This window comes from Coenobita brevimanus, chromosome 65 (genome assembly GCF_032717465.1).
Source record: "Coenobita brevimanus isolate Jiangsu-jjx chromosome 65, ASM3271746v2, whole genome shotgun sequence".
NCBI classification, from domain to species: Eukaryota; Metazoa; Arthropoda; class Malacostraca; order Decapoda; family Coenobitidae; genus Coenobita; species Coenobita brevimanus.
Genome location: NC_137018.1, coordinates 25,981,898 through 26,001,835, shown reverse-complemented (window position 1 = coordinate 26,001,835; position 19,938 = coordinate 25,981,898). Strand labels below are relative to the sequence as shown.

The 19,938-nt window shown below is 42.8% G+C and overlaps 1 protein-coding gene across 1 annotated transcript in view; it reads right to left on the bottom strand.

The window, feature by feature from the left end:
- The window catches only part of LOC145404952 (putative very-long-chain enoyl-CoA reductase art-1), a 174,492-nt gene that overhangs the window by 71,952 nt on the left and 82,602 nt on the right, over positions 1–19,938 (bottom strand). The window contains exon 3 of the mRNA XM_080276458.1: positions 10,423–10,528. Within this exon, the coding sequence (XP_080132584.1) occupies positions 10,423–10,528 (106 nt within the window). The remainder of the gene's footprint in view (positions 1–10,422; positions 10,529–19,938) is intronic.

The window sequence follows — 19,938 nt, the reverse complement described above, 5'->3', positions numbered from 1 at the left end:
GAATATTGTGATACACAGATAACCCCTTCCCTACCATGACATTTTGAACATTATTCTTCCTACCACTGGACAATCTGATTCAGGTTTGGGTCTAAGTTTCCTCTGCATCTGTTCGGATTATGATGCCTGTTCTTTCCCAATGATAATATATGTATTTTGCATTTCATTCCTGCTACTTCCAAACAGTTTTATTCTGGTCAGAGACATTTTGAATTGGAGGACTTAATTATAGCCATCAATAACTTCTTTACTCAAGGTTATCCTGAAGACAATAATACTGTCAAGAAGCAGGAAAAATAAACGGTAAAATATGTGTCATTGAGAAAGGGTTAATTCTTTTGGCACAAGTGGTGTCTCATAAACTGAATTTGGCAGTACTGTAGAGTAACAGGAGTACAAAAATGACATTACCATACTGAGTGGGATTGATGGATTTTGTTCTAGCCTCTTTAGTACTAAAAGTTTCCCTTTTGTTGAATTAAGTCTTCATTCACTGACAAAAATAAGGTATGTAAGACATCATCCAACTGAAAAGTTAGCAGCTGTTAGAGCCTGATACAATGACGACCCAGTATGAGGTTATCACTGTCAATTTAACATGGGTTCAATGGAGACACATTGGGGGTCAAGGGCCATGCAACCTAAAATCTAAAAATGCATTTCTGCCAACCACATAAAATATGTCCTAAGCTGATTCGAGTATCACCAAGGGTCCCCGAAGGCTGTAGGTCACCTGGACAGCCTGGATGATCACTTCAGGTCCTCAGATGGTGGTGGCAAAGACATATGGAGATCAAAGCAGCGAGGCCAAAGAAGAACGTAGCAATGTGGCGGAGGGGGAGTGTAGGGGTGAACCAGGCATCAATGAAGACAAGAGAGACAAGACGGAGGCGAGTGAGACAGGGTACAGCATTTGTACCCCACCTGTTGATGGCCTTGACTCTTCCTCAGTGCTGGTGGTTGTCTCAAGAGGGAAGAAGACGGTGGTGGTGGTCTGCCATGCTGCCTTTTTCTTAGTTGCCAGGAGATCCCTCTATGAACTCAAGCAATACTCTATGCCATATGTCACTGCATCACTTTCTGCTGGGTTCCCATCCTTGTTTTGGATTTTGGATATAAACAATAACAAGGAATTCCTTCAGTGCTTTAATATCCAGGACATTAACAGGCTCGTCCTCTGCACCTTCCTGTGCCTCTGCCACCTGTTCCCTTATCTCAATGGACTTCTCAGAGGAAAGTTGCTCAGTGTAGGTCTCCAGGATTTCCTGCACGTCAGCCTCGTCAAACCCTGCCTAGTGCAAGAAGTCAAGAATTTCACAGCAGATGCTCTTCAATGCCAGGAACCCCTTGAAGGAGTGAACACACTCTGCCCACACTTTCTTCCAAACAGCATTGAGTGTGTTTGAGTGTACCTCTTTCCATGCCATCCTGATGCTACTGATGGAGTTCTTGATGTTGCATATCTTCCAAAATCGGCGTACTGTGTCAATCTCCCCCAAGTTGCTCGCCCTCACTGTCTACTCCATGACGGATGGAGGTAGCAACGGACCTTAAATGTGACAATGACATCTTGGTCCATAGGCTGGAGCAATGTTGTTGTGTTGGGGGGCAGGTATACCACCTTGATATTGTCCATCCAGTCCTCCATGCCATCAGGGCGACTCAGGGAACTGTTCACCAGGAGGAGGAAGCAGTTTGCCAGACTGCTCCAGCTGGCATAGTTACACAGGCAGAGGGGCAGGTAACCTGCTAAGTATGACTGGCAAAGTGCAGAGGTCAGCAAAGCCCTGGTGTTGCTTTTCCTATTAACCCCCAGGCTCTTCTTATATTCTGCCAGTGCCAGGGGATTCTCTCATTGATAAAAGAGGTGGGGTTTCAGCTTAAGGTCCCCACCTGCATTCACACCAAGAAGAAGGAGGATAATGCAGTCCTTGGCAACCTTAAAGTCCAATGCACATCAAAGTTCAAGATCTATCTGTGATAATATCCCACTTCCTTGATGACTGCCTTCAGCTTGACAGAGAAGGCCTCAGGCACCAAGTGGTCTGCATTAGCAACCTCAAAATGCATGGTCAAATGTCTAAGGCTGGCACAGGCCTTAACCACTTAAACCATCCAGGGCTTGCATTGAACTGCTCACTTGCCTCCATTCCTCTCTTTTCCAAGCAATTGTTCCACAGATCAAGAGCCTTGATGCAGATGAAGCTACAATGCAGGGGCTGCTTCACTCTGTTTTTCATTAACTCTGGGACTCTGAAACTGTGGGTCATGGCTCCCAGGAAGGGTCACAAGATGATTTAAAAGGGTCATGGGATAACTTCTAGAATGATCAAAAAGAAATGGGGCTGCTTTCCCATTTTTTTTTTTTTCCTTATAATAAAATATATGTAGTCTAATGAAAACTAATTCAGAGATTGTATAATGTATCATTTAAGTTGCATATGTTTTGTACTCTATGCTTCATGAAATGTTACAGGTGAGTAAGGCATCTGGAATATAGGGTGAGAATTATATGCGAAAATTGTGTGTGGAAAACTAGTGTTTGTAACCATTTACAATGCTCTGTGGTAACTAACCAACAAACCCATAAGTGTTCCCTATGTGCCAACATTGGGTTGGCAGGGGGTTAGTACCCCTGCCTGTAAAACAACCTTTAGAATTATGGGGTCTGGCTATAGATAAACAGACGGACAATAATTCAAGTAACGTCAAACGATGATATGAGCACAATACAGCAGTTACCAAGCCTACAACTGCAGAATTCCTGGCATCTGGTGCATGTTTACCATTGAGGCTTATGATAAATTTTGAAGGATAGAGAGATTTTTTGTTACCAATGTCAATTAATGGTATTTACTCATCAGCTTATGATGCTGGATAATACTGAATAATTATTTTCAGTTTTTCATTTGTTAGAATACTGTACAAACACACAACTGATGAAAAACTTATGCGATTTTTGCCCAGAATCAAGATATTCTTTCCCTCTCCCTGTCCCTCACCACTATTTCCTGACCATAAGTGTTAAATGTCAGTCCCTGTTGATGCTGAGCTCCATTGGTACACATGACAGCATCTTTCAAACTGCAAGTAGAATAGAATACAACATAATATAGCATCTCATGAATGCCAGGCTGTCTGCAACAATTTGCAAGGATCATGAAGCCCTACTGATACATTCAAAGGCAAAGTGGCTATCCTGGAAGCAAGGTTTCACCCACCTGTATGAGTTGTAATCGATTCTGGATCGAAATTCACCATCCATCTGGCTGACCCTGACTGACTATCAAATCTTACCTGTCTGTCTTCCTTATTCAAAAAACTTATCATGTTGAACTTATCACAACAAGGACCACACACAGATAGCTTGTCTCTGTTTAATATGCCTGATGCATTCACGAGCAAGTTGGTACGATGAACCATGCAAGTACTGAAGAGTAGTGTGGAAATATTTCCCAATGCTGGAAAATTCATGGAAGGGAACAGACTGAGTTTAGAGAACATCGAGGAAATGATCATTTGTCACCTCTGGAACCTTCTGAAAGTACATCTCAAAAAAAAATATTTATATATATATATACAGTACCCTCGCGTCCAGCACGCGTTAGTCCAGCACGATTCGAGTCCAGCACAGTGAGCAATTAATTAGTATTATTTAATACGATTTAATTACTGCAACACGAATGTGTTAGCATAACACGCACAGAGCTCGGAGAAGTGGGCCAAATCCGCAGAGTTCACTCTAGCACGATCACCCCCAGTCCAACACGGCCATACTGAACATTCCCATGATGATGATAGCCAATGAAAAACTTCTGATCAAGTAGCCTTCCCCGTCCGCTATCGTGACGTGATCGTGGTGCCGCCCAATTAAAAACGCTTCTGGTGTCACGTGATGTTTTGTTTAAATTTCTCCCGCCACAGAGCCACTCACTCACATAATTGCATTGGAAGGTGCTTTTTTCTTGCTCCATTTTCTGCCCTTGTTACTGCATTTTACCCTGCTCACGATGCCTAGGAAGCCTTCTGAGAACCCCAAGAAGCGTCGGCAACTCCCTCAGGCCACCAAGCTAGAAAGTATCGAGAGGAAGAAGAAAGGGAAAAGGAAAGTTGACATTGTCAAGGCCTACGACATGAATGAAGCCAACGTGATCATCATAAAAAACTTAAGACAAGATCCTGGCAGCCGAAGGCTATCACACGGCACTTCATACCAGGTTTGCCGAGGATACGATGGTAAATCGGAACAGTAACGTGGTAAAATTGCCGACGATACCACGGGCATTTGGAATTCATCTGGATGGATTCCTACCGAGCATACGATGGGGAAAACAGTGTGACCAAAACCCAGGCGGCTCAACAGAGAATGTATTGTACTACAGCATTGAACATTTAGCCTGACACTGAATACATATTAATATTTTAGAATAAATATCAATCGTTTTGAAACTCTTCTCATCGGCGTGCGTACCAGTTTATAAACAAATTGCTTCTCCTTATTCTCTACCGAGTCAGCGACAGCGATCACTTTCCACAGTCACGAGACGGGGCTCTGGCAACAGTGTGAGAAGCATGCACTTTGCCGAGGATTACAGGGCTAGGACAGGCAGAAGCAGGACCTTCCATAACTGTGGACGAAGATAGTGATTCTGAGTGTGATTTCGAAGGATTTATGATGGAGGTTTGATTTCGAAGGATTTATGAGGGAGGTTGAGGAGAAGCAACAGCCATTACCCGCTAGTGACGCCAGCAGCCATCCTCCGGGGACCCAGTAGGACTAACTACAGCCTTGGATACCACCTTCCATTCCCAGCAAGCCCACCAACACTATCCTAAAAGGTTAGTTATCATTCATAGCACAGTATAACTTATTATAATTACAATAGTACCAATATATGTATAGGTATATGGTAGGTATTTAGGGTGACTTTTCCGAGGGTTGCTGACATAATTCATTTTTCCCCATAAGCTCTATTGTTAGTCCAACACGTTTTTGGTCCAACAAGTGACCCACGCATGACAATATTACCGTGCTGGACGCGAGGGTACTGTATATATGTATGTGTGTATATATATATATATATATATATATATATATATATATATATATATGGTGGAGGATTAGTGCCCCTCCCTGTAAAACAAGTAACTCTAAGCCATTGGCCACCCCGTTTGGGATACATGGCGTCTGGCAATGATGATGATGATATATATATATATATATATATATATATATATATATATATATATATACATACATATATGACTGGCTAAGACAATAATTCACTGCTGCTGGGGATCAACTGCCATCAGACCTGGAGGATGCAATACAGGGGCTGTCCAGTGATAGTACAACCACCAAAAATTGACTTAGGACCTACACACAAAATTGCTATGAGAAAGTTAGTTGTATGTCTATGCTTTGTGATTTCACCTCTACCAAGTGATTTTTTGGGCAACAAGTAACTGGCAACTCCTCTGGTGTTGGCAGCGGGTGGTGAAACACTCAGCATGACCGTGCTTGCCCAAAAGCAAGAGTGGGAGTATGTGTTCCCGTCGCTCCGAGCTTGCACCTCCCTCTTTTTTCGTATGTAGTATTGTTTGCCCTGTTATTTTCCTCGAGTCGAGCTGTCCTGCCTGGAAAGTACCGCTCTAGGGATGAGAGGGTCCGTATCATTGCATGGAGGCAGGATAATGTCCCCATCAACACAATTTGTGAACATACTGGACGCACAACGTCGACTGTCATGAAGATTCTTGCTGTCCTCCACCTGACATCGTACCAGAGCACAAGCACAGCGGTGGAAAGAAGAGGACGACTTCCAGAGGTACAGATACGCTTCTAAAGAGGGAAGTAATCAAAAATCCTCGACTGACAACAGCAGAATTGAAGAGAATGCATCCCCAGCTGTTACAAGATATCCAACACTACTTGAAGAAAGAAGCTGGCTTTGCCAAGCTGCACCGCAACCAAGAAACTGCCTCTCACTGACCTCATGAAGAAGCAGTGCAGTCAGTTTGCCAAAAAGTATGCACACTGGACAACGGAGGAGGGGAGAAAAGTTATGTTTTCCGATGAAAGCACATTTCAAGTGTTCCAGGTGCGTTCTGCCAAGGTTCGTCGCCCTGCCTCCCGTTGTCGATATGACCCTGCTTACACGGTGCCCACTGTTAAGCACCCACAATCAGTAATGGTATGGGGGTGTTTCTTGGGTGAAATGGGAAGGGGAGGCCTCTACTTTCTTCCCAAGAACTTGATGATGAACAGTGGCTGGTACATTAAAGTTCTGAAAAATCATTAGTTAAACTTTTTTGCTATTCATGGGTGCAACTTTTTCATGCATGATTCAGCTCCATGTCACAAGTCAAGAAAGGTGACAAAATGGCTTCAGGATAATTGGATTGAAGTCCTCAACTGGCCTGGCAACAGTCCGGATCTAAATCCGATAGAAAACTGCTGGCCAAAGTTGAAGAAAAGCACGGCAAAGAAGAAGACACCCAATCTGGACAACCTCGAGATGGAACTGACAGATGTTTGGTGCAAAGAAATGTCCTTAGATTACTTTAGAGATCTAAGTGATTCCACACCAAAATGCATCCAACTGGTCCTGAAAAACAAGGGAAATATGATTTCATACTAATGAATGGCATTTCATGAACAAACATTGTGATATACTATGATCTCTGTGTTTATTAATACCTTGTAGGGGGAGGTCCTAAGTCAATTTGCAGTAGCTGTACCTTACAGTTAAAGTTTACAAGAAAACTTGTCGATTTCTGAATCTGGGTATCAGGGGAATTTCCATGGCCACTGATTCCTTTCAGATCAACCCGCTTATGTCAAACAACCATTTCTGCACTGAAATAAGTTAAAAGCAAATACCAATAACAACTCAGTGTAGAGGATGATCTCAAAGTTAATGTCTCCAGCAGCAAACCAAGGATGGAGTTGTTCCAAAATGAAGGCCAGTTCATCTCGCTAAAGGCCCCCATGCACTATCAATCATGACTGCGTAATAATGATGATTGCACAAGCATATCCATAGTGTGTGGGTATGATTGAAGGATTGTGCAAATGACTGAAGATGATTGAAGATGGTCCAACATGGTTTGATATTTAACCGTCAATCATGACGCTTGCACAATCATGACTGACGGTGTGTGGCAGTGATTCGGCAAAAACGTCAGTCTTCCACCACCAGCCATGGTGAGTACACGGGACACTCAGGAGTTTTGGCGGGAATTTCTTGAACTGTACTGAGGTTTCCCAGCATTGTGGAAGATCAAAAGTGATGAATACAAAAACAGAAATTTGAAAGGGGAATGCTATCATAAATTAGTAGAAAAACTAAAGGCAACAGACCTCAATGCGACCTTTTCTTAAGCCAATCCTTCATCCACACCTTTCTTTTCCTTTTCTTCTTTGGTTCCATGCTCTCTAGGGCAAGGACAATGGCAATACATGCAGCCTCCCTACTCATCTTGACTGGATGAATCACAAACGACAACTGACGATTGCACAATCTCATTACTAGTGTGTGGCCAAAACCAATGATTGAACTGGTTGCACAATCACCATGATTGTGCAGTCATGACTGATAGTGTATGGGGGCCTTAATGATTGTAGGTTATTCATAATAAACCTACTTAATTTGTGCGAGAAAAGTGGGTAATCTATCATTTTACATATGCAGTCTGAGGCAGTAGGTCTATACTGTGTTAGGGGTAGGGAGGGAGGGAGATGTAGACAGATTTGTGGGAGGAGGGGGGGGGCTGCAAGTCTTGCCAATATTATTTGGTGGGACACGGACCTAAAAAGTTTTAGAACCACTGCATTAACCCACAGTGTTAAGAGATGCTCCATCTCCTCCATATTGGGTTCCCTAGTGTTTGTTAGACACTAAGCAGTCAGGGTAGGCACATTCTGTGACACTGGTGGGACAGCCTTAGATTTTTATAATGTGCTGGAGAAAATGGACCATAGCTGCTTAAGAGCCTCGATTATCTTATTTATCCCCTGTCCGTCCATATGGTGCTTCATGTCCAATTTACACCATGGGAAAGACTATGCTTTACTCTTTTAGGCTTGCCCTTGGCACCATCAGTAGCATCATGTTCTCCACCTGGAATAACACCCTGACCAGACATGATTTACAAGTCACAAGTTCCAGGACTGTACTTCACACACAAAAATTTAACTATCTATGTAAAGCCAGATGCCATAATCCCATAAGGGATGGTCATTTGACTCTGAGTATGTTGTTTAACGGGGAGGGGCACTAACCCGGCGCCAACCCACTTGCTGACAGGTAGGAAAAACATAGGTTGGTTTTATGATTACCACCCGGTGTTGTAAATGGTTTCCTGTCTTACAGGAAACCATTAGCCTTGTCATTTAAAGTAAAGATACCTAAAATGGAAAGAAGAGTAATAAAAAGTGACAGGAAAGATGGGGGAAATAGGAAGAGAGGAGGGCAGATAAAGAAAAAGAATGATAAAGGTGAAGGAAGACACAGGCAGCACTATTTCAAATGAGTGGATGATGGTCACCACCACCAAGTTACCATTCAACTTAGTATCAAACACTGCACTAGTTGTTGTATAAATGCACTGTCATCTGGCAATGGCAATGGTGTTTTGATGGCCTTCCATGCATGAGACTTATGTGACACTGAGAACACAAGGGAGACTATCACACTTGCTGGACGCATGAGCAAATGGACGAATGACACAGGGTCTTCAAAAGGGGTGGTGCAATGGAGGGCCCATGTCCAGAGGTCTAAGATCAGGGTTCTGCATATGTAAATACTGGACGGTCATCTTGGGTCAAACATCTGTTTGTTGACTTGTATTTGGCACAGTGTATACACACTACTGTCAGATGCAGCCACCACAATTATCTATCTATCTATCTATTGCCAGATGCCATAATCTCATAAGGGGTGGCCATTTGACTTTGAGTTAGTTGTTTTACAGAGAGGAGCACTAACCCTCCACCAACCCACTTACTGACACGTAGGGAGCACGTATGGTTTGGTTATATGGTTACCACCCAGCACTGTTCTGAGATCATTAATGTGAAACTGGGTGTAACTTTTTTCAATGTTCTATCTACTTATCACATACCAAATATTGTATACCAAGTTGTGACTGTATACAGAAGGTACTGTGAATGCATCTGACAATTTCATCAGCATGCACTCAAGAGGTCTTTTATTTATTGTAAGCTGTTATGAAGAACTGACTTATCAAGGGCAACAGGGTAAAAAAAAAAAAAAGTTATCTATCTACAGCCAAACTCCTTAATCGCATAAGGGGTGGCTGTTTGTCTTTGAGTTAGCTGTTTTATGGGGAGAGACCCTAACCCTTCGTCAACATGTATGTTGACGAGCAGGGAACAATTATGAGTTAGTTATATGGTTAACACCCTGTGTTGTAAACAGTTTTCTGGCTTACAAGAAACCATTAAGCTTGTCACTCAATGTAAAGCCACCTGAAAAGGAAAGAAGAGTAATAAAAAGTGACAGAAGAGATAGAAGAAATTGGAAGAGAGGAGGGCAGATACACACACACAAAAAAAAAATGATAAAAGTAAAGGAAGAAGTAGGTAGCACCTCAACAGGTGAGTGGATGATAGTTGCTACCCCCTACCACATAAATGATGTACTTATATGGTATTCCTACAGATTACAGCTATGACTCTATGCAATAGGGTTATGTCAAGGGAAAGCCTTTTGCATACAGATTTATCATATATTGATGTCAATTTAACATGGGTTCAATGGGGATACACTAGGGGTCAAAGGCCACTTAACCTAAAATATCAAATAACTTTACCCTCTTGGGCTTGCCCTTGGCACCCTCAGTAGCACCATGTTTTCCACTAGGGGTAGCATCCTTGCCAGACATGATTTCCAAGTCACAAGTTCCAGTATTTTGCACACAAAAAAGTTATCAATTCACTTAATTTTGTATACTGCATTATTCATTGTGCACTTGCACTGTCATCTGGCAATAGCGATGGTGTTTCACTAGACCTGCATGCATGAGACAGAATGAAAAGGAGACAATTACTATGAATGTAAACACTGGGCAGGGCAGCTATTGTGGCTCATACGTCTGACTGTTGACATGCTCAGGACTGTCATAAGAAACAACCACACTTATCGTATAGGAGAATTTTGTGATCATTATCCCCAAACTAAATATAACTTTTACTTCATTTTTCTATCAATTTGTCACATACCAAGTCGTTGTATACCGAGTCGTTACTTTATAATGAAAAATACAAAAAATTCACAGCAAAGGAAAAATATACTAATACGTACAGTATTTACTTATGATCAAGTTCTGTCCTGTCTGTTACTGTACACCAGGGCTGTATCTAATGTGTTACTTACGCACCAATACTTTCTTGCTCACCTTTGCTCTTTTGCTGCACACGCACTTCCTGGCGCTCAGGCTTCAGGGAATTTTTCTGCTTATGGATAGCTCGCTTCACATCTAGTATGGTGCTCTTCTTCTTAAGCTGTGATAAAAAGAAGTACATCATCAACATTATCACCATCCCCCTCTTCCTGGTACATCAGCAGCAGCAGCAGCACCAGCACCATCACTATCATCCTTCTAGTACATTTTCACCACCATCATCATCCTCCATCTTCTATTACATCATCATTATCATCATCAACATCACCATCCTCCTCTACATCAATCTTGTCCAATTTCGCACTATTATGCTGGGATGTGTAGTTGTCTACAGATAGGAAAAGGACTGCAAGAATAGAAGCAAGTCCAGTGAAATGGCAAATGCATCAATTCACCCATTGTGCAAGCCTTTGAAATTCCTGTCTCTAACCCATAGGCAATGCAATTAACACATGGCTTCATAATTATCACTCTGACTTCTGTGGGATAGGGTACAAGCATTATTCATCACAAGTAAGGAGTGTTCCAAAACCTCAACTATTTCCGGGGGGACTTTAAACTGGCTTTAGAAGTAGTATTGGAACTTTAGTAAGCAGTCTTTTTGTAATTTGCTGTGAATTTAATTGCAAAAAAGTACAACATAAAGGCAACTTATAATGAGAACTTACTGTACATGTAACTGCAGCAGTACTTCATTACCTTAACCTGGTTAGTGTGAAGATATCTTTGGTAATTTCCAACTCCTGCCTTCACTTTTTATTCAGTTTAACCATTTGGCTGCGGATTCTCTACTGGTACTAAACACTTTATTTTGGCTAATGTCAGAAATTTGTATTAGGTTAGGAGAAATGTCACTCAGATTATTATATACTGTATTATACCAACATTTGGGCTGAGAATAAATAACACTGTGATTTACCTCAGCTTGTCCCCCCCCCCCCCAACTCACTGCTGCGAGATGGTAAAGAGAGATTGTTTTGGAGAACAGGTTTAGGAAGGACATATCTCAAATCTCTAGTTTTTAAAGTCTATCCTGAATCCAGGGTGAGTTTTTTCCAAGAAAGGCTGGATAACTGAATTTTCCCCTATAATTTCCCATAATAGTTGTGGCCATTCACAAAGTATGCATGAAGTGCTGAAAGATGGGACAAAAGTCATAAAGGGAAATAAAAGTTGACAAATCTGGTTGCAGCACATTTTTGTCACAACATACCTCATTCATGAAGGACTCAGGCTGAATCCAAGATGACAGAAAACAAAACTATCACATCTTTCCATTTGCATGAAAAATTTGGCAGGTGGTGCTGGTGCTGGTTCCCACTACTCTGTTAAAAGCATTGCTATTGCCTGAAGATAGCAGAGTGTTGGGTGGGTTCCAGATGCTGGTTGGCAGCATCCACATCATAAACCAAATAATCAGTGGTGTCATGGAGTCACAAGCAGTTGCAGAAGACACTGAACAGGCTGGTGACAGTTTAGATGGTCTAATGAACCCTATAACCAAAATTACCCCAAGAGATGGCCTTGTCCAGCTATACTTGAAGGGTACTGAAGGTCTTGCAGGTCAGGGAAAGTTCTATTTATTTATGGCCAGAGGCCATAATCCCTTAAGGCGTGGTTGTTGGACTTTGAATTAGTTGTTTTATGGAGAGGGACACTAAACCTCCGCCAACCCACTAGCTGACACATACGGAACATATATGGGTTGGTTATATGGTTAACACCCAGCGATGTAAATGGTTTTCTGGTTTACAGCAAACCATTAGGCTTGCACTCAATGTTAAACCACCTGAAAGGGAAAGAAGAGTAATAAAAAGTGGCAGAAAAGATGGGAGGAACAGGAAGAGGAGAAGGGCAGACACAGAAAAAGAATGATAAAGGTGAAGAAGTAAGAAGCACTACATCAAATGAGTGGATGATGGTTATCACCACCTAGCACCATCAGGGAAAGTTATTTGCCCTTAAAGTCCTTGTAGGTCTGAGGTGCCTGGAACAGGTAATAACTGAGGACCATGTAGAAGGTCTATTGGCTCATGTTGTGGTTGTATGAGTCTAAAGCCAGGTGGTGTCAGAGAAGACAGTCTCTGGGTTCCTTGCATCCATCAGAAGTCATTAACTCTTGGTCGGGACCTGTTGCCAAGTAGACGGTGATGGGTACAACCCAGGATCTCCAGACTTAAGAGTACTAAAGACTGGTACAGTCCTATCAGTGTTTTATGTCCCGTGTGACTTTTGCAACAGTGGCACAAGTAAAGCAACCTCACTGAAAAAATAGTGGAGGCATGATGATTGGCAGACAGTGTCTGGTGCAGGTTGAGTGGCTAAGAGTCAGTGGATGCAGGACTGATGCTGAAGGTGCAGGGAAGTGTTCACTAAACAAATTGGTGGAGGAATTTCTTAGGGTGTAGAGGTGTCAAAGGTCTTGTCTTTATGCCTGTAGGCTTTTTTTTTTTTTTTTTTTTTTTTTTTTTTTAATAGATGAACAGAGGAAGGGAAAAAAAAATCCACAGCAGACAAGTCACCCCCATTCACAATAAATCTATGAAGTTGAACTTGACTGCTATGGGTTGAAAGGAGAGTATTCTGGGGAGGCAGGTTCCAAAGACATGGTTTAGGGAATAAAGGAATTCTGGTAGGCAGATTTTCGGTAATATGGCAGAAAGATGGTCAAGTCATGAATGCTACAGTACCAGATGCCCATGCAGCACAGTGGAAGGCATGGAGAGGTGGTACAATGGATGCAACTTCATCTGAACATTTACTATAAAAGTAACTGTAAAACAGTGTAATGGAGGCAACATTCTTTAATAGTTGTAGGGGAGGTAGTTCATTTGCAATTGCTGATTTATTAATTATTCTTATGGCTTTGCTTTGAATTTTATACAGTTGTCTTAGTGCAACTTCCCCACATCCAGTCCACAGGGGTAAGAATCATTCAAGCTGAGAGTACACACGACTTTTAAATTACTGCTACGGTAACTTCTCTCAGTGAAAAAGCGACGGACCCTGTATATTAATTACATTAATGTAAGTTCCTCCGAGGCAGTTCTGGCAATTGATCTATTGCAAGAGGCCCAACTGAAGGTTCTGTTAAGCAAAACACCAATGGTTTTAATACTGTTAGACAGGAATACTGATTACACTGAAGGTACTGTGTGAATCAGGCAGTATGTCATTTAGCAAACAAGATATACAGTAAAAGCTCGATTAACCAGCATCCGATGCATTGGCACATTCGTATAACCGGAACGCAAATTCGATCCGGCATGGGGTCGAAAATATTCAGGATACCAGTCATCCCCCTATAATTCTTGATAAGTTCTGTACAGTACAGGATAAAGCAGTGTACGCAGCTAGGTTTTCAAAATTATTTTGGCCTGTAACATATGCTAAATTTTTCTTTAAATAATTTTTGGTAACGTTTGCTGGTTTGTGTTCAGTCCCCTTCCCCATACCCCTACTCCTCCCAGCCCCACACTCGTCATTCTTAACTGGCGGTTACATCTCAAGCTAACTTCATACTTTACACTCATAGTCACATTACTAATACACAAATAGAAAACACTAGGATATGTAAAAAGTATACAATATGACTATCAACAAGCTGCAGCAAGAAATTAATGCATTATAATGTTGACAGTAAAACAAAAATGTTAACAACAGCCATCCCAGGCCTCATGCATTGGGTGTTTGCATGCATCCGTGTCTGTGCCTGTGTGTTTGGGTGTGTTTATGTCTGTGTTTTTCAGTGTGTGTGTGTGTGTGTGTGTGTGTGTGTGTGTAATTCACCGGGTCGGTCAGGATCACTTGATGGTCTCGATCGTCAGCTTTTACCCTCCCAGAAGGGAGCTGAGATCTCATATAGTCCGATCTAAGGGCAAGGCTGTGACCTTCACACACCCACACACCCATCCCCTTGCTCTAGGGGGACAGTAACCACCCACTTCGTCAGTGAAACTTTTCGCAACCTGAGCGAGGCGCGAACTCCCGTCCACCAATTGGCAGGCGAGAGCGTTACCACTGCACCAGCAAGCGGTGTGTGTGTGTGTGTGTGTGTGTGTGTGTGTGTGTGTGTAATTCACCGGGTCGGTCAGGATCACTTGATGGTCGTGATCGTCAGCTTTTACTCTCCCGGAAGGGAGCTGGGAGCTCATATAGTCCGATCTAAGGCAAGGTTGTGACCTCCACACACACACACACACACACACACACACACACACACACACACACACACACACACACACACACCCGTCCCCTTGCTCAAGGGGGACAGTAACCACCCACTTCGTCAGTGAAACTTTTTCGCAACCTGAGCGAGGCGCGAACTCCCGTCCACCAGTTGGCAAGCGAGAGCGTTACCACTGCACCAGCGAGCGGTGTGTGTGTGTGTGTGTGTGTGTGTGTGTGTGTGTGTGTGTGTGTTTGCAAAGCAGTGCACCCAACACAGGAGGCCTGAGGTGGCCGTTGTTAACGTTTTTGTTTTATTGTCAACATCATAATGCATTAATTTCTTGCCACAATATGTTGATCGTTATATTCTTTTAACATATCTTAATGTTCTTTGTTTGTATTAGTAGTGGGACCAAGAGTGTTAAGCATGAAATCAGCTTGAGATGTAACTGCTAGTTAAGAATGACGGGTGGGTTGGGGGGTTAGGTAGGGGTATGGGGGATGGTCGGCAGCTAGGGTAGTGGCGAGTGGAGCCCGTTTTGTCCCCCCCTCCCCTCTTCCCTGGATATTCTAAGGTAGGAAGGGGACACCCCTAGGCAGATATTAGTGAGAGTGAGTGTACCTGTACTTTACCTTACCTGTACTGTATCTAATACTGAATAATATACATTATGAAATAAAGTCCCAAGTTTGGTACTACCGTATTTCATTTCTTTGGCCTCCTAGAAAATTTCCATGAGTAACAATCGATTATCCAGAAAATTCCATACCCGGAATGGAAAAATCCCCATGCATTCCAGTTAACTGAGCTTTTACTGTATTTGGTTTTTCTAGCATCAAATGAGTATTATTTCACCCCATTCCATGATCTAAGTCTTGATTTATAGAGACTGTGCACCATATGGGAGTTAAAGATACCAAACTTTGTGAATGTGTGATTCAGTGTAAAAGAACTGTGAAATGCTGAGTCATCTGCAGATATAAAAGTCAATGGGACTATGGGTGACAGACATGGCTAAAACTTTTTGGCCCTTTTTGATCTCTAGGTAATGACTGCCTGCTCCCTCCCTGAGAGAGAGAGAGAGAGAGAGATCCCAGAAGAATTACAAGTTGCTGAAAAATACCTCATGTCTCACACATCTGTCATGGGGGTCCCTGTTCTATCTCTACTGACTTTTTTTTTTTTTTTTTTAATGCGAGGAAGAAGGAACCAAAGGCCATGAGCCCGCAGTAACAGTTCCCTCAAAGAGAAAAACAAAATACAATAGAGAGCCAAATTCAAGATCCAATCATTTTGAGATGCCTGGACACACTGCGTTTGAAAGACTGGAGATCATAGGCAGCAGCAAATACAGACAGAGGAAGACAGTTCCAGAGCTAACCTGTTGCATAAATGAAAGACTGGGAGTAACAGTTAACTCTTGCATTAGAGACTTGGACAGGAAAGGGATGAGAGTTTGCTGCCAGACGGGTGCTACGCGCCCGTTGTAGAGGTGGAGGAATGCAAGCAGACAGTTCAGAGAAGCAGTGACCATTAAAGTAGCGACAGAAAAGAGATAAGATGCAACAGTGCGGCGAAGAGACAGAGGTTGAAGGGAGTCAGTAAGAGGAGGAGAGTTAATGAGACAAAAAGCCTTTGACTCCACCCTATTGAGATGGGCTGTATGTGGGGAGCCTCCCCATACATGAGAGTTGTACTCCACACAGGGGCGGATAAAACCTCTGTATAGAGTCAACAATTGTGCAGGGGTAAAGGAAGAGCAGAGTCGGCTTAGCACACCCAATCTCTTGGAAGCAGATTTTACAAGAGATGTAATATGATCTTTCCAAGATAAGTCCCGAGTAAATGAAACCCCAAGCACATTCAAGGATGATGCAGGATTAAGCTGAATATTATTCAACATTAATGGGTATACCTGTGGAAGATTTTGTCGGGTTGATAGGAGTAAGAACTGAGTCTTAGATGCATTAAAAACAACCATATTATTTTTACCCCAGTCAGAGATACAAGCCAAGTCAGACATTAGGTGTGCCATAGCCTCATCCCTTGTTTGTTGAAGCAACTGTTCAGATGGGCGTTGCGGGAACCAAATGGAAAGGTGAAGGGTGGAGTCATCAGCGTATGAGTGGATAGGGTTAGATGTAAAGCTCAGAAGATCATTGATGAATAAAAGGAAGAGAGTTGGTGATAGGAGAGAGCCCTGAGGAACACCACACTCGATAGATCTAGGAGAAGAACGATGGCCGTCTACAACAGCGGCTATAGAACGACCAGAAAGGAAGCTAGCGATGAAGGTACAGATAGAAGGATAGAAACCGCAGGAGGGCAGTTTGGAAATTAAAGATTTATGCCAGACTAAATCGAAAGCCTTTGAGATGTCAAGTGCAATGGCAAAGCTTTCGCCAAAGTCCCGAAAGGAGGATGGCCAGGAGTCTGAAAAGTAGGTGAGAAGATCGCCAGTGGAGCGTCCCTGACGGAACCCATACTGACGATCGGAAAGAAGGTTGTGATAGGAAAGATGCCTTAAAATTTTTCTATTAAGAATTGACTCGAAAACTTTTGAAATACAGGACGTTATAGCAATTGGACGATAGTTGGAGGGTTGGGAGTGGTCACCCTTCTTTGGGACTGGCTGAATGAGAGCAAACTTCCAGCAAGAAGGAAAGGTACAAGTTGACAGACAAAGGCGAAAGAGTTTGCCTAGGCAGGGTGTAAGCACAGAAGCACAGTTCTTGAGAACAACAGGAGGGACCCCATCAGGCCCATATGCCTTGTTAGTACTGAGGCCAGTGATGGAACAGCACCAGAATCGTCTAAGGTGGAATTGGAGGAGAAAGTCTGTGTGAAGAGATCTGCTTTATCAGTAGAAGAAATAGCTACAGAACCATCAGAGTAGAAAAGAGGAGGGAAGGATGATGAGGTAAAGTTGTTAGAAAGATTTTTGGCAAGGTGCCAGAAGGAGCGGGAAGAATTTGAGTTGGAGAGTTGAGAGCATTTAGTATGGATGAAATTATTTTTAGTAGAGCGAAGAACAGACTTAGCACGATTCCGGGCAGAAACGTAAAGATGATGTGATTCAGGGGTGGGTTGGCTCTGGTACCTTTTGTAGGCCCTCTCCTTGTTGTGGACAGCATTAGAACAAGCGTGATTAAACCAAGGCTTTCTTGCGTTAGTCAAAGGATATGAGAAAGGAATGTATGCTTCTATGCCCAAGAGAATAACCTCTGTAATGCGCAAGGCACACTCAGATGGCTCACGGCCACGGAAGCAATAATCATTCCAGGGAAAATCAAAGAAGTGCTGCCTGAGGGCCTCCCAGTCCACGGCTCCAAAATACCACAGACGACGTTTCCCTGGAGGGTCCACAGGCCGTACCGGAGTGATAGGACAGGTTAAGGTAATAAGGTTGTGATCGGAGGAGCCCAACGGAGAGAAAAGATTAACAGAGTAAGCAGAAGGATTAGTTGTGAGGAAGAGGTCAAGTATGTTGGAGCTCTCTCCAAGGCGGTCAGGGATACGGGTAGGGTGCTGTACAACTGCTCTAAGTCATTAAGGATAGAAAAGATGTAGGCTTGTTCACCAGGTGGATCAGTGAAAGGAGAGGAGAGCCAAAGGTGGTGGTGAACATTGAAATCTCCAAGAATGGAGATTTCAGAGAAAGGAGAAATGGATAGAATGTGTTCCATCGTAGAAGTAAGATAGTCGAAGAATTTTTGATAGTCAGTAGAATTAGGGGATAAGTAAAAAGCACAGATATATTTAGTCAGAGAATGACAGGAAAGCCGAAGCCAGAGTGTAGAGAATTCAGAAGAATCGAGTTCAGGAACATGAGAGCAAGATAAGTCGTTGCGTATATATACACAACAGCCACCTTTGGCTTTGAAATGAGTATAGAGAAAGTAGGAGGATACAGAAAAGTGTTTGCTGTCAGTTGCCTCAGACAGCTGAGTCTCTGTTAGAAAAAGAAGGTGAGGTTTAGAGGAGGAGAGGTGGTGCTCAACAGAGCGAAAGTTAGAGGGAAGGCCGCGAATGTTGCAGAAATGAAGAAGAAGAAGAGTCAGACAGTGGTTCCTGGCACCTCGAGTCGTCATTGGGAGAGGGGCGGATGGTGGGGGCATTTATGGTCCCCCCCCCACCGGGGACTCCGAGGCTGTGTGTTGTGACGCCATGATTTTTTATTTTTGGAAAAGGAAGTGTAGTGTGTACTGTGCATGTAGTTTGGTGTAGATAGTTAGAGAAATTTGTACTGGAGAGCATGCTGGCCTACTCTCTGTGTAACTGAGACACAAAAAGTTCAGCAAAGGGGGATGGTCAGGAACTAGCCCTGAGGGCTGATGAAACGGGAGCTCCAGCACTCCCTGTCATCAGCTTTCCATCCACCTCGAGAGTACTGCCCTGCTCGACTGGTGCTACAGTCTACTCCTCCTAGACACTCTGCGTGATCATATGGTGGATAATGGATGGATGAAGGTTTTGACTGGCCTTGCTGGCTATGTCTGTGCATGTTTGTAAGTGTTCAGTGGTGTAAGAGATTTCCCCCCCCCCCACCAGAAGGGGGTGTAAATAACTGCAATGGTGGAAAAAATCCAATGCTTAAGCAAAGAAATTTGTGCCATGCATGTTCACATGTTCCTTAACTAAGAGTACAGTATTTTTGTTTCCTTGTGAAAGTGATCTGTATTTGTGCTCTTAGTAATTACACTGTAGTACTATCAATTCTTTATTGCCCTATCAAGAGTGTATGGGTTCTGGACCAGGCTATTTAGTCTTATTATTCTTGAGACACTCTTGTGTTTTTACAAGCATTTCACATTTATGGCTGACGTGGCAGGGGATGAGCTTACGGTCATACGATTACCTCACCCGGAGGGAGTCCGACAAGGTATTGTTTTTGGTCGTTTCTTTGTCTTTGTTTGTTAGCAACATTGCAGAAAAATGGTCAAATGAAATTATATGAAACTTTCAGGACACGTGGGCACTGGTCTCAAGAGAAAGTGATCAAATTTTGGAGGTAACTGAGTGACCCTGAAGGTCAAAATCAAGGCCACGGATTTTCAGAGGGCTATAACTTGAAACAGTTGAAGACAGAGATATTAACTATTAGGAACATACAGGAATTCGTAATATGGGCTTTCCTTTGGCACCAAGACCTTTGACCTTGAAAGGTGAAACTCAAGGTCATGGATATTCAAGGGGCTTTAACTCGAAACTGGTTGAAGATAGAGAGATATTTACTATTATCAAAGTGCAAGAAATTCCATACAGGTTTGTAATTGATGCCCTGACCTTTGACCATAAGTGACACTGAAAGATCAAACTCAAGGTCACAAAAATTCAAG